General features: G+C 39.0%; 1 protein-coding gene and 1 long non-coding RNA gene across 2 annotated transcripts in view; one reads left to right on the forward strand and one right to left on the reverse strand.

Annotated features, from left to right (window-relative positions):
• Positions 1-12,918, forward strand: part of PHEX (phosphate regulating endopeptidase X-linked) — a 97,843-nt gene that overhangs the window by 35,575 nt on the left and 49,350 nt on the right. Inside the window, exons 10-12 of the mRNA XM_021552941.3 lie at positions 649-742; positions 5,324-5,452; positions 8,907-9,008. Of these exons, the coding sequence (XP_021408616.2) occupies positions 649-742; positions 5,324-5,452; positions 8,907-9,008 (325 nt within the window). The remainder of the gene's footprint in view (positions 1-648; positions 743-5,323; positions 5,453-8,906; positions 9,009-12,918) is intronic.
• LOC144245954 (uncharacterized) overlaps positions 1-12,918 on the reverse strand; it is a 37,169-nt gene that overhangs the window by 2,602 nt on the left and 21,649 nt on the right. The window lies entirely within an intron of this gene.

The raw sequence follows: 12,918 nt of genomic DNA on the forward strand, positions 1-12,918 counted from the left end.
AACAAGCTCTTCCTTGATCTCTCAGCCTCAATTCTTATAAGATTTTTGTTACTGATACTTCTCTTTTTTGGTATTTCAATTATCCATCTGACAAAATAGGAATGGTAAAACTTTAATAACTTTGTGAATAGTATAAGTTTTCAAAGCATAATGATAACTTCTAATGAAAGATACAACTATGGGATAATGAGAGTGTCTATGGGATGCACTGTTATCTATTCTGTTACCATTTGTGTGTCCTACTAATGAGGGGAGATAAAATTCACTTTGATCTACAAAAGAAAAACTAGTTAATCTCTGGATAGAACTTTGATGCAACTATTATTATAACACAGTTCTTGCCACTTCTAAGGAAAATGAAAGCTGCCTTTTGAAAAAAAACATTACCTAAAAATTATGTACTTGCTGATGGACCTGTCATAAATAATCTCTAGAAGATGGTTATCATGGACCAATTATATATTAAATAGCTGAAATCATACAGATTATTCTATGTAATTGGGACTTATCAATTTGGCCATCGATCATTAATTTTTAAGGTGAAGTTTCCAGCATTCGGGCAAAACGTTTGTGGAGCTATTTCTGTGAGTGCTTTGTGGTACATCATAGGTGTTTACATGTCTGATAAAAATATGCCTGCTTTAACAGGACTCTTGCCAATTACCTGGTATGGAGGATGGTTTATTCAAGGTTATTTAACCTCAGCAGACGTTTTCAGTATCGATGGCTGGAATTTGCTCGGGTAAGTTATGCTTTCATAGCATTTACAAGGGTCCTACTGTTTACAGTGCTGGTTTCCCTTATAGTTGCTTATACCTTTGCAAAACACAAAATGTTTTCCATGCTGGATTAATTTATTGACTAAACTTTTTTTTTTTTTAAGACACACTCTAAAACAATTGACATATATATTTTTGTATTTGATACACATATTTTTGTGTTTGACACTAAGACACTTATATGACACTAAAACAAAAAAGTCTTTTAGATTATGTTAAAGAGGTTTTGAAACCTCCCCTTTAAAAAACTTAGTCTTCTTTTGCAGAAACTTGAATTAGGTTATGTGGACTGTGACATTCAGGACAAACCCTTTTGACCAAAACCTGAACTTTTTGAAAACTACTGTTTACCCATTTGTGAATACAGCTGTACTAAAACTGAAGTCTAGCATTTCACTTTCTTGAAGCTTGCTCAAAGCTCTCCCATGCTCTAATGTCATTGCATGAGTTCTAGCAAAAGGATACCCAGCCATTTCCAGAGAGAAGATGATCAGGTGCCTTCCAGCTTGGGGTTGCAGAAGAACCAGAAAACTGCTACAAGCTGTGAGAGCAGAACTAATTATTTGTTCAGTAACAGGGGCATTTATGTAAAACACATACATTTAATTAAGTGAACCCTGAATAGAAAGCCACCTTGGTAATTGTGTGGGCAGTGTGAGGGCTCCTTAAGTAAACCAAGGATGAAACTGAAACTGAGTGGTTCTTTGTCTTGTGTCTAAGCCACTTTGGATGGTGAACTTTGCCATTATGCAAATTGGCTGACAACAGGAGGCTGGCAAGGTGCAGGAGGTGTGGGTGTTCTGTCCTCCCTGGTGAGGCATGCAGGTGACTAATTAAAGAACCTATACTGTTTTGCTTTGAGTAATAGTGGAATAATTCTGAGTTGATCACATACCTAAAAATAAATTCCAATAGCTTGATGGAAATTGCACAGGGAAGGCAACTTCTTTTACTTCTGAGATCATATTCAAAATAGTCTTGTTAAAGATGTTATTTTCTTCATGTAAGATATGAGAAACTGGCTGTCAGAACCACAGTGACAAATTTGTACCGCATGGTTCTTGAACATCTCCAGTGAAGGAGATTCCACACCCTCTCTGGGCAATCTGTGTCAGTGCTTGGCCACTGCACAGGGAAGAAATTCTTCCTCATGTTCAGGTGGAACTTCTTGTGTATCAATTTCTGGCTCTGGTCCTATTTCTCAGCATCACAGGAAAGAGCCTCCAAAAGGCTCCATCCTCTTGGCACCTCCTCTGCAGATACTCTTAAACAGTGATGGGCTACCCTCTCAGTTGTCTCTTCTCAAGGCTGAACAGGCTCAGCTCCCTCAGCCTTTCCTCATAAGAGAGATGTTCCAGTCTCTTCATCCTTGTTTCCCTCCACTGGATCTGCTCCAGGAACTCTGTGTCTGTCTTGTCCTGAGGAGCCCAGAACTGGACACAGCACTCCAGATTCCTCTCACAGGGGCTGGGTGGAGGGGCAGGATCCCCTCCCTGACCTGCTGGCAGGGCTCTCCCTGATGCACCCCAGGATCCCGTTGGCCCTCCTGGCCCCAGGGCACTGCTGGCCCATGGGCAGCTCATTGTCCCCCAGGACCCCCAGGCCCTTCTCTGCAGAGCTGCTTTCCAGCAGGTCACCCCAGCCTGTGCTGGTGCCTGGGCTTGTCCTTCCCCAGTGCAGGGCCCTGCAGTTGCCTTTTCTGAATTTCAGGCCATTCCCCTGCCCATCTCTCCAGCCTGTCTCCCTTCTGAAGGGCTGCCCAGCTCTCGGGGGTATCGGCCACTCCTCCCAGCTCTGAGTCTTCAGTGAACTCGCTGAGGAGGCCTCTGCCCCTTCCTCCAAGTCACTGATGGATTAGTTAAACAATACTGGCTACGTAGATGGGTGTAGACTTCACAGGTCAATAGAAAGGACATGAGGAATGGAGTCCAAGGCATTGGACTACTCTATTGTTGAATAGATTTATCTAGTCAGAGGATGGAGAACTGGAGGCACTTTAGGATCATAAAAAGGACCCACCAACCCCTCTGCCAAGTAAGTGAATAATACATTTAATTACTACTAAAAAGATATGACCATGAGATAAATCAGTGACCCTTAAAGGAAAAGATGCATTTATACATTCATCATTTTGTTAATTCAGTCATCCTCAACCATCATAAGCAGACTATTTTTTTTTCATCAGATTCTCATTTTCTTTTGATGGCTTTTATACCTTGTATGTAGAAATCTTGGCACCAAGACCTTATAATCTTTGCAAGGAGAAGGAAAAGTACATGATGAGACTTTAAAAAAAACTTCAGGTTTAGAAATAGGACAAACCTGCTGACTCTAGAGAAAGTGCTTTGAGTATCACATCAACAACTATCAGCATCTCCTCTGCAGTGGCACTTTGAGACCTTGTAAATGTGCAGTGGCACCTGGGGAAGAGGTTGGTTAATTGTGTCGTGAAGTTCTGAATTGACTGGGAGGGCTTGAAACCTGCTATTTATAGGCACTGTTACTACCTGAAGTACTGTGTTTTAGAGTGGTACATTAATATTAGGAGCACCATTTGAGGGAGTTCCTGTTGCTGTTGTGAAATAAATATCAATAAACCAGCTGTGTGATATAATCTATTCCTCTCAACTCTGTTTTTATTGGTCTCACAGCCTGTGCTGCCTTTATGTCCTCCTTACAGTCAAGCCTCCATCAAAATAATAATAATTATTATGTTGTAATAATAGTATGTCACTGTATAAAAGCCAGCTCTGTCTCCTGACTATTTCTATGGCTGATGCATACTCACAGCTTTTGGAAGAAATTTCAAGCTCTGATGACTAATGCCATAACTCCCCTTCTTCCCCCTGCGTCAGGAAAAATCTTCATTTCAGGTTTACTCTGACCCCAGAGAGAAATTTTCTTCTCTTTTGTTCTTATCTTTTTTTGAGTGTTTTGTTGTGTTATGTATAAAGGTTGAAGAATTTGGAAAAGGAGTCGATTGTCAAATTTGGCTCTGTTTATAAAAAATATCACCTTACTGTGTATTGGTTTGACTAATAGGAGTTCTTTTGGAAGCAATGTACTCTTCGCCATTGAAAATCTATTACTGTATATACAGTATTAATAAAAAGCACTTGGAAATGCAATTCACTGGTGTATTTAAGTGTGAGTCATTGATTATGCTTAATTACAGCCAATATGATAGGGAAAAATCGATCTTTGAACTACCAAAATATCTCACCTTCAATGGCTGAGGGTTAAGCTGCTCTGGAATTTTCCAATGAAATATTTTCCTATTGGCAAAAGACAAATCCAAACCCTTCATTTTGCTGGACATTTAATCTTGTGCTCAAAGGAGGAGAATAATGGGAAAAAGAAAGAGCTAAGAAACTGCAAAATTGGTGCTTAAGAGGCTTTTATAAATTATGAGAGGCCAAAATCTCTATTCCACCTGTTCTGGTCTGATGCTGACTATACTCTACCTTTACACAGCTGTCAGGTATTAATGTCCAGACTGGAATTGTGCTTGTTCTCTGTGGAAAAGCTTAAGAAGTTCCCTAAGTGGAAAGGGAACATTGAAACTAACATTGAAAAATAACAAAATATTCTTAAGTCAGCACTGCTTATTGCTCACATGGACTCATCTCCTATCTTTGTGTGCAGGATTTATTTACACAAACTCCATCTTGATAAGCAATATAATGTTAGCTAGCTAAGCACCCACAGTAATAACATTCTCCCTGTAAGAAACAGAAACCAAGGCAGCAAATGCTCTTGAGTTCTGTTTTGCCTTGTTCCTTGTTGTGTTGACCATTCTTGACTGTTTCTAATTTATGGTGACATCATCAGAGCCTGAAAGAATGTATTTATTACCATTCCTTTAGTAAAACTTGCAAGCTGTTCTAACGACATCTTTCTACTGCAACAGAGTGACTGTTTTTTGGGGGGGAGACAAACATATTGTGTTCTTGATTATTTAAACCTCTTCTCTCCTGAAAATGTTCCATTTGGGAAAGGAGCTGAAAGCAATTTTACTATTTTATACAAACTGCTGTAAAAGTAGTTGGACAGGTAAATGACAAGAAGGTGTGAACATGTACCCATCTGTGTTAGATGTCATTAGTTCATGGCAATGGAGGGCTCTGCAGGAGGTATTTCATAAGGATTAACCCAATTTTCATGAGGACAATCTCCCTAGGCATCTCACCCTGTCAGGGGAGAGGCAAATGTTTTCAGGAGATACCTCACAGCAGGGTTTTTCTAGAGGAAATTGTCTCTCACATAGAAAGAATACCAAGATTAGTCTCAAGTAAGCATGAATTCTCTAAGCCTAGTCTCTAAATCACTGCTACCATTGTACTGTTCTGAAGTTTAAAATCTTACAAGTATTTTGTGATGTTCAAAATATTTGTCATAGCATTGGATGAAAAGAGAAATAACTGTATAGTATCATTATTGTTTCCTTTTGGTGGCCTTTTGACAAACATGCTTTGGCCTATACTGTGTTTGGATTCTCCTTAAACAGCATGATGTTATGGCCTAATACTTGTTCCTGTCAACAGGTGATCCATGGGACTACAACTTTGCTGCCTCAGTGGGATAAATGTGTGGACCTTGTAGAAAATGCCCTCCCCTATGTTGTGGGTAAGATGTTTGTGAAAGCCCATTTTCAAGAAGACAAGAAAGAGATGGTGAGTCCTCTGCGGTCTCTGTCTGGAAATTTTCAGCTAGTGGTTTCATCCTCACAAATTGCCTCTGATGTTAGACCAAAGTTTAAAAAGAGAAGATTCTTGAAAATGTTTTCATTGAATTTAAAAACCCCAAAACACTAGGAGAAAATTGAATGAATTTGAAGAAGTGTTGCCTTTCTGCCCATCTGGGCACTGCCCCTGCTTTCCTTTCTTGTCCTTCAGACAAATAAGCAGCCAGTCCAAAACCAGGTTGAACACTGATGATTTATGCAAATAGTTACAGCCAGGCTGTGCAGGAACAGAATGAGGGGTATTGATCAGAAATGGTTTAGTATAAATAATATAATTTATTATGGTAAAGTTTTTACTGACTAATCAAAAAACTGGTTGAGATTTCTCTGTTTTAAGATTACTCTTTCAGGCTGTAACTGCTTCACCCATAATCTGAGCAAGAAACATGTGACTGATGTCTGGCCCAAACTGAGGGAAGCTGAGAGTCACATAGTGAGAGTTTATATCTGTGATTCAAATCTTTTCTGCTGAACAGTGGAAGGAAATATTCTTTCATACTTTGAGTCTAGAAAGATGTTCATCCTCATTCTAAAATTTTCATTATTCAAATAATTAATTACCCTTCACAATAATTTATTACTTACTTTCAGTTCATGCTTTTCTTACAAAGTTTTCCAATATCTGCTTTTGCAGCCATTGATTTTTCAGCAGTAATCAGTTTCAAATTGACTCATTTAGTCATTGAACTTAGCTCTCCATGCAGGAGAGGCACAACCATTTAGGAAAAATGAGATGGCACCCTGTGCTGGGAGCAGCAGCTCTGTGAAAGCCTTGCACTGCCCTGGCTCTGTAACCTGAGTTTGTCTGGCTTAATCTGTTTAGACTTCTTTCTCAAGGAAGGATTCCATTTTAGAAAGCACACACTTATTTGACTTGTCCAAATCTTTGTCATCTGTTTCCCTCCCAGGTTCTGCATTTCTTTTCATATTTGCCTTCAACTGGAGTTTCCTCTCCGAGGAATCTATCTCCTTTTTCTTGATCCAGTTTGTAATGTGCTATTTGGCCATTTTGTGGCAAAAATATTCCAGGCATATGCAGTACGTTATCCTGCACAGATAAGTAGGAAGAGTAGGAGTATAAGAAATGTACACTTTATGGAGGGGATGGACACTCATATTTGCATATGTGAGGAAAAATTATGAGAAGCAGATAGAACAGAGTTTCTCTTGAAATGCAAGTTAATTGGAATGTTTCTTAGTATGCACATTCCTTTTAGACCAAGGCTTTGGAAAATTATCAAGTCTGAATTCGCAATAGCACCTGTAGTGAGAAATGCATATAAAATTCATAGTGTAGGTCACAAAATTCAGTCTTAAATGAAAAACCCATGGAGATAAAATTACACACAGATGAAATTCATTGCATTTCATTTAGAAGTATGCTTTTCAAGTTAATAATTTGTGGTGTTATCATTTTCATTTCATTGGTTTTCAGTTCTATTTCTCTTTCTTAAGCAGTAAGAAAGCATGTGAGTAAAGCACTCTTATTTGTACAGTTTTTTTCTTCTTCTTTTTTTTTTTTTTTTTTTTTTTTTCTGGCTTATGGCATATATCTGTCTATGATAAGCAAATCCTGAGTTACGGATAATATGGATTCTTTCCCCCCCATGTTTTGTGATTGATGTTTCATACCTTAGATACTTCTTTTATCAAGAAAGACATTATTTGTGTCTAAATATAGCACTGCTTCTAACTCAGAGTGCCTGCAGTGTTTTTTACAGATACGCCTGAGCAGTTTCAGTAATAACTTTGATAGCAGGAATAGGTTTCTGCCCCTGCCCCCTGCAGCTACAGCTGCTGCATAAAGCCTAAGTATACACCAGGGCCCAGCTGCAGAGCTTAAGTTTGAACTTGTAACCTCCAAATACAGGGAGTTCACCTCATTAGTGAATGAAGTTAATTGAGTCAGTGCTCTGCCATCAATATCTTCAAGTTACCTATTTCCTGGGATGCAGTTTACTGTGAAAGTTTACTCCTTAGTCATATTTAATGCTAGACCTGCTCCGTCCCATTTTGCCTCTAAAAATAAGAAAATGTTTTTTGAAAAGGGTAGGAAAAAATGAATAATCTAAGGAACTTTGCTACATTTCTTCTGACTGCACCACAAATAAAGGACAGTTCCAGATTAAAATGTTCATCTGATGCATTATTGACAATTTAGCTAAAAGTAATGTTACTTTGAGGGTTTAGTCCCTGCTTATAATGACATTTCAGATCTACTAGATTTATAGAATAAGATTATACAAATCTCTGCTGCTTGACATTTTCATTATTTTTAAATGTAACATAACTGATAACACAAAGTTCCAATAAGTCTTCATCTAATGGGTATCTGTCAAGTCTTGTGCTGTCTCAACTCTGGTTTGTGCTAAAGGAGTCAGTCAATGGCTGGATCTCTCTCATTGCCTCACTCTCACAGCATTCCCATGGCTATCTGTCATGGGGTTCATCTGCTGACATAAACAGACACAGCTGGTTGCATACACTTTTCTGGGCTGCCAGACAGATCCATAGGAATGAAGGCTCTTTAGACTCATATAACGCATATCTTAGCCATTATTTTCCAATTTTTTGGCATTTCAGTGTTTTCTTATTGTGAATACTCACTGAACAGTCCTATTATTATTATTATTTTAATGGCTTGAGATGCGGGCTTGGCTGTGCAGAGGTGTCTGAAGAAGCAGCTGAGCAAAATGGTTGTGGGTTTACCCAGTTTTGCACAGATCCAAGCTGTCACTGGTGGTCCAGGACCACAGAAGCAGTTAAGGCTGTTCAGTGGTGTGAGCCAGGGCCTCTTTCCCTGCAGTAAGTACAGGGTAGCAATGCTTCACAAATGCAGCTAAATACAGGCTAAATATTTGGATACTGCTTTGTATTTGGCTGATGATGCTGTCAGCCCAAATTCAGTTCTTTGCCAGCATTAATAAGGCACATCTCAGTCTCAGATAAACCAAATCAGACCACAGACATTCTCTCTGAAGGAAAGGCTTTATTTGTACAAATGCCTTGCAGCTGGCTCTTTCTGCATGGGCCAGTGATCTAGAACCTAAGGGACAGAAATCTCCCCAAGGACTGCAAATCTCTTAGTGTTTTTTATGTTTTCAAGATAGGTATTCTCACAAATATGACATGAAATGATCAAAGCAATCAATGGGGTGTGTGATGTCAGAAGGGAATGAAGATGGAAAAAAACTTACCTTCAGAAGTGTCTTAGTACTGGAGAAAGCAGAAATTAGCCTTCAAGAAACACAGCTGATACCATCTGATCTGCAATAATTTGTGGTCTAAACAAATCTATCCATCCTACATACACCAAACCTTTCCTTACAATGATTCTGCTATGATATATTTTACTGGGGATGGATTTACTAAATATTTTGCAGATGGAGGAATTGACAGAAGGAATTCGCTGGGCTTTTATTGACATGTTAGAAAAGGAGAACGACTGGATGGACTCTGAAACAAAAAGAAAAGCCCATGAGAAGGTAATAAATACAAATGTTGGATAAGTAAAATCCTGTTATGATAAAAATTTGACTTGAGTAATAACAGTATTTGCAGTTCCACTTGCTTACTGATCATTTTCTTTGTGAAGGGACACATTTGTTTTTCTGGACACCAAGCCATCTGAGCTCCTGCTTCTCTGCTGAAGTTATTTTTGTTACCTTGTTCTTCTTTCCTTGCGTCCATCTTTCCCTGTCTGACTCTGGCTGATATAGAGTATGAGCTTATATCAGATTTGGCTTTTCTTGACAAAGTTTTTACCTTGACTGGGATCCCAGGGACACAGCAATCTATAGACAGAAAACAGTGTCTAAACTACCTGTGTTAGCCAAGGGTATTTGCTGTGAAGATGGAGAATCTAGCCTAGAAGGGGATATGAGAATAATTCAGGTTTCACAGTTTTTCCAGTGCTGTGGTGGGAGGCCTAACTTGAGAGCTGTCTTTTGAGAGTGTAATGGCAATCCCAGCTGAATATCCATTTCCTGACAGAATAATGCCAGTTATAAAGTGTTATAATCTAGGATGGTATCACTAGTCCTGATTGCTTTCAGATAAAGTCACAATAAATTTCAGGAGGCAAAGGTGAAGGCCAGAGGATGTACTCAAACCTCCTTTTCACCCTATTCTCCCATTTACAGCATGTGATGAGTGGAAAGGAAGATTGTCTAGATGCAGAGCTCTGCCCCCAGAGCAGCAATTGGAGGAGGTGTATAAAAAGACAAGTGGAGTGCGTTGTGTAGGTCTGTGTCCTTATTTATTGAGGCAATGGGATATCAGTGAATTAGTAAGCATCCTCTTTTGAATAAACTGAGAGGCAAATGCAGCTGAACTGTTCCTTCTCTCTGTGCTTGAATAAAAACAGCAGTGTTTTCATTTAAAAGCAAACATGAACTTCAAATTTTTTAGTAATTCTAATGAAAAGGCTGTTGTTACAGTGAGCTCATGGGCAACTCTGTGCCCCCTTCCCCGGGACTCTGTGACTCTGATCAGATAACCCTGGACCCCTCCTTCCTGCCCCAATGGGGTTGGTGGAGAGCCAGGGAAGCCCACCCTGTCCAAAGTCTATACAGACCCCTGACATTTCCTGTTTGTTCTCTTTTGCCCCGCTCTTCACATGGACAACACAGAATAAAGAGAGCTGAACCAACATATCTGGGGTAAGAGCCTCTTTTGGAAATCTTTGCCATCTCCTGATATTCCTCCCCTCAAAGCCTTGGATCTCTGGGCTAGCCTGATATTCAGGGGGCTGTGTGACAGGGGAACGTCAGGCTGTTGAGCAATTTTATCATTGGAAAGATTTAAATTCCATATGCAGTTCATTTACATTTTATACAGCAGTGCTCTTCATATACGTGCAAATGAAATAGAGCTGCATAAATGCACTGATAAGCTCTATAACAAGAGAACAATAGTAAAATGACATTTATTTCCTGTTAACCTGGTGGTAAATGGGCTGCAGTTATTACTTCTTCCTAGCTGTTGCATTTTTTTTTTTTTTTGCTAGAAATACCATTAGAAATATAATGATTTGTAATTTAGATATTTGTTAAAATTGATGCAAAATAAGAACAGGAAAATTTTCTAATTATTTCCTTAATAAAGATATTTCTATGTAACAACATGCTTAGTGACTTTGTTCAAAATTTACTACCTGCCTTTCAGCAGGGAACAATACAAACATTGCCAAAACCCAATGAACTCCTAAAAAAAGCTCTCCCTTTCCCATTTTAAGGAGGATTTTCAGCAGAAGGTAGGCTAGCTCTTTGGTGGGTAGAGATGGCTGTTTCCCTCTGTTGACAGATTTTGGAAGCTCCCAATTTAGACATGTCATTGAAGGTTTTGAAGTTAGTGGGGTGACTCTGGGCTGAACAATGCATGGCAAACTAAATTCCATAAGTACAACAAATACAATACTACAAGCCATAGTACTATCAAATGTATAGCCAATGGTTCAAAATAATTCTCACTGAACTGAAAAACCTTTTCAGAGTTTGCTGACATAGGAACAAAGTCAAACTTATAAGACATGAGTGTTATGTAATGCCTTAGATACTGCAGCAATGATTATGTGATATGGCTTACGTCTACAAGTTTAAGTTCAGATCCACAGAAATAGCTACTTGGCTGGAAGGAAAGAGCCTAGAGAGACATTTGGTAGATTTCCAGTCATGGAGTGTGTGCATGTTTATTAAATATTACTTATTGTTAATGATAGATCTTCTGTTTGTCCTGGAACTCTTGGATGAGCATGTTTTTAATTCAAGAAATAGATTCATTACATGTAGGGTCAGATAATTCACAGGGGAAATCTAAGTTTTATAATACAGCAGAACCTTCAAAATCTGTTACACTATTCTAATTAAATCTCATGAGCCTAGCACTTTCTGCTGTTACTTTTTAAATACTTAGGCTTTAATAAAGCAGCACAGACAAGCATGAATTTTATGAGGGAGATTGGTTGGTCAAAAAAACCCCACTATTACTTTTTTATAGAGATCTGTAAAAGTTTCTTTGTCAATAAATGTCATCCACACATTGGACTCAGCACCCAGGATGGAGAAACACTAGGTACCAAGCATAAATTGGGAGAGAGAGGGTGCAGGGCAACAGCTGGGGACTTTGGGGCTGTCTGGTTTGGAGAAAAGGAGGCTGAGGGGCCACCTCTGCATCTTCCTGAAGTGGGGAAGTGGAGTGGGAGGTGCTGATCTCATCTCCCTGGGGTCCAGTGACAGCATGTGTGGGAACAGTTCAAAGCTACTTCCTCAGAAGAGACTGGACTAGACATTAGGAAGCTTTTCTTTACCAAGTGGGTGGTTAAACACTGGAAAAGACTTCCTGAAGAAGTGGTCAATGGCCCAAACCTGTGTCTAAGAAGCATTTGGACAATACCCTCAACATTGTGCTTTAACTTTTGGTCACCCTGAGGTGGTCTAGCTGTTGGGCAAGATGTTCTTCCTTCCAACTGAAACGTTCTAATTCTATTATATCAATTAAGTAAAGAAAGGATGCTATTAGTTAGGTAAAGGATGTTGTGGTCATTTATGTTTTCATTAGTAACTGTCATATGCTTGTAGCAGTGCAGATTGGAGGTTCTGCTCTAAGTTCCATGGCAGAACTATATCCTATATGGAAATGACTGTTTCAGATATTTTGCTCATCCCCTGTATTTTTAATCACATTTTATTTTTGAAATGTTCAAATTCTCTGAAAAGGAATTAACTGCAGAAACCTGACAGTGGTTTTGTTTACTGAGCCTGCTCCATGTGATCTGTTTAATTTCCTTTCGTTTTTCTTTAATTCCAGACATATTTGGGTCATTAACTATTTTTTTACTAATTTCCTGAAAGAAGAAGAGAGTCAATATGGGATCTGTGTGTCTGGACAATGAGCATAGAAAGCCTTGTGGTGATTGTCTCTTTAGATGACAACCTTGTAATGTAAAGGACATGGCAGATTTGAAAGAGAATTAATTGCAAATCTCTGTGGTTCAGATACTCACTGTTTTGTGTATTTTTTTGCCTCCCGTTTTCTGATTGATGGCCACCTTTCTTTTGTGCTTGGCTGAGGCCAAATTTGTATCCCTTGCTGTCAGCCTGATGTTTTGCAATCAAAGGAGCCATCGACCTCCAAAGGACTTACGAAAGACCCTCTGGTAGAAACTATTTGTGAATTTTGCTTTAGGCAGCCCATCAGCTCTATCTAATCACTATGTCGTCGACTCTTTGTGTCTGTCCTGTTGTTTTATGTTACTCAGAGGGGACACTACTAATTTGATGTTTAAAGGATCAAATCTACTACTCCATGTGACACAGGGAACAATTGTCTTGCTGCCTTGATATCTGAGAATAATCTCTTTAGCTATTGTGTAGTTTGGAGTTAAGGTTTGACATT

Source organism: Lonchura striata, chromosome 2 (genome assembly GCF_046129695.1).
Source record: "Lonchura striata isolate bLonStr1 chromosome 2, bLonStr1.mat, whole genome shotgun sequence".
NCBI lineage: Eukaryota > Metazoa > Chordata > Aves > Passeriformes > Estrildidae > Lonchura > Lonchura striata.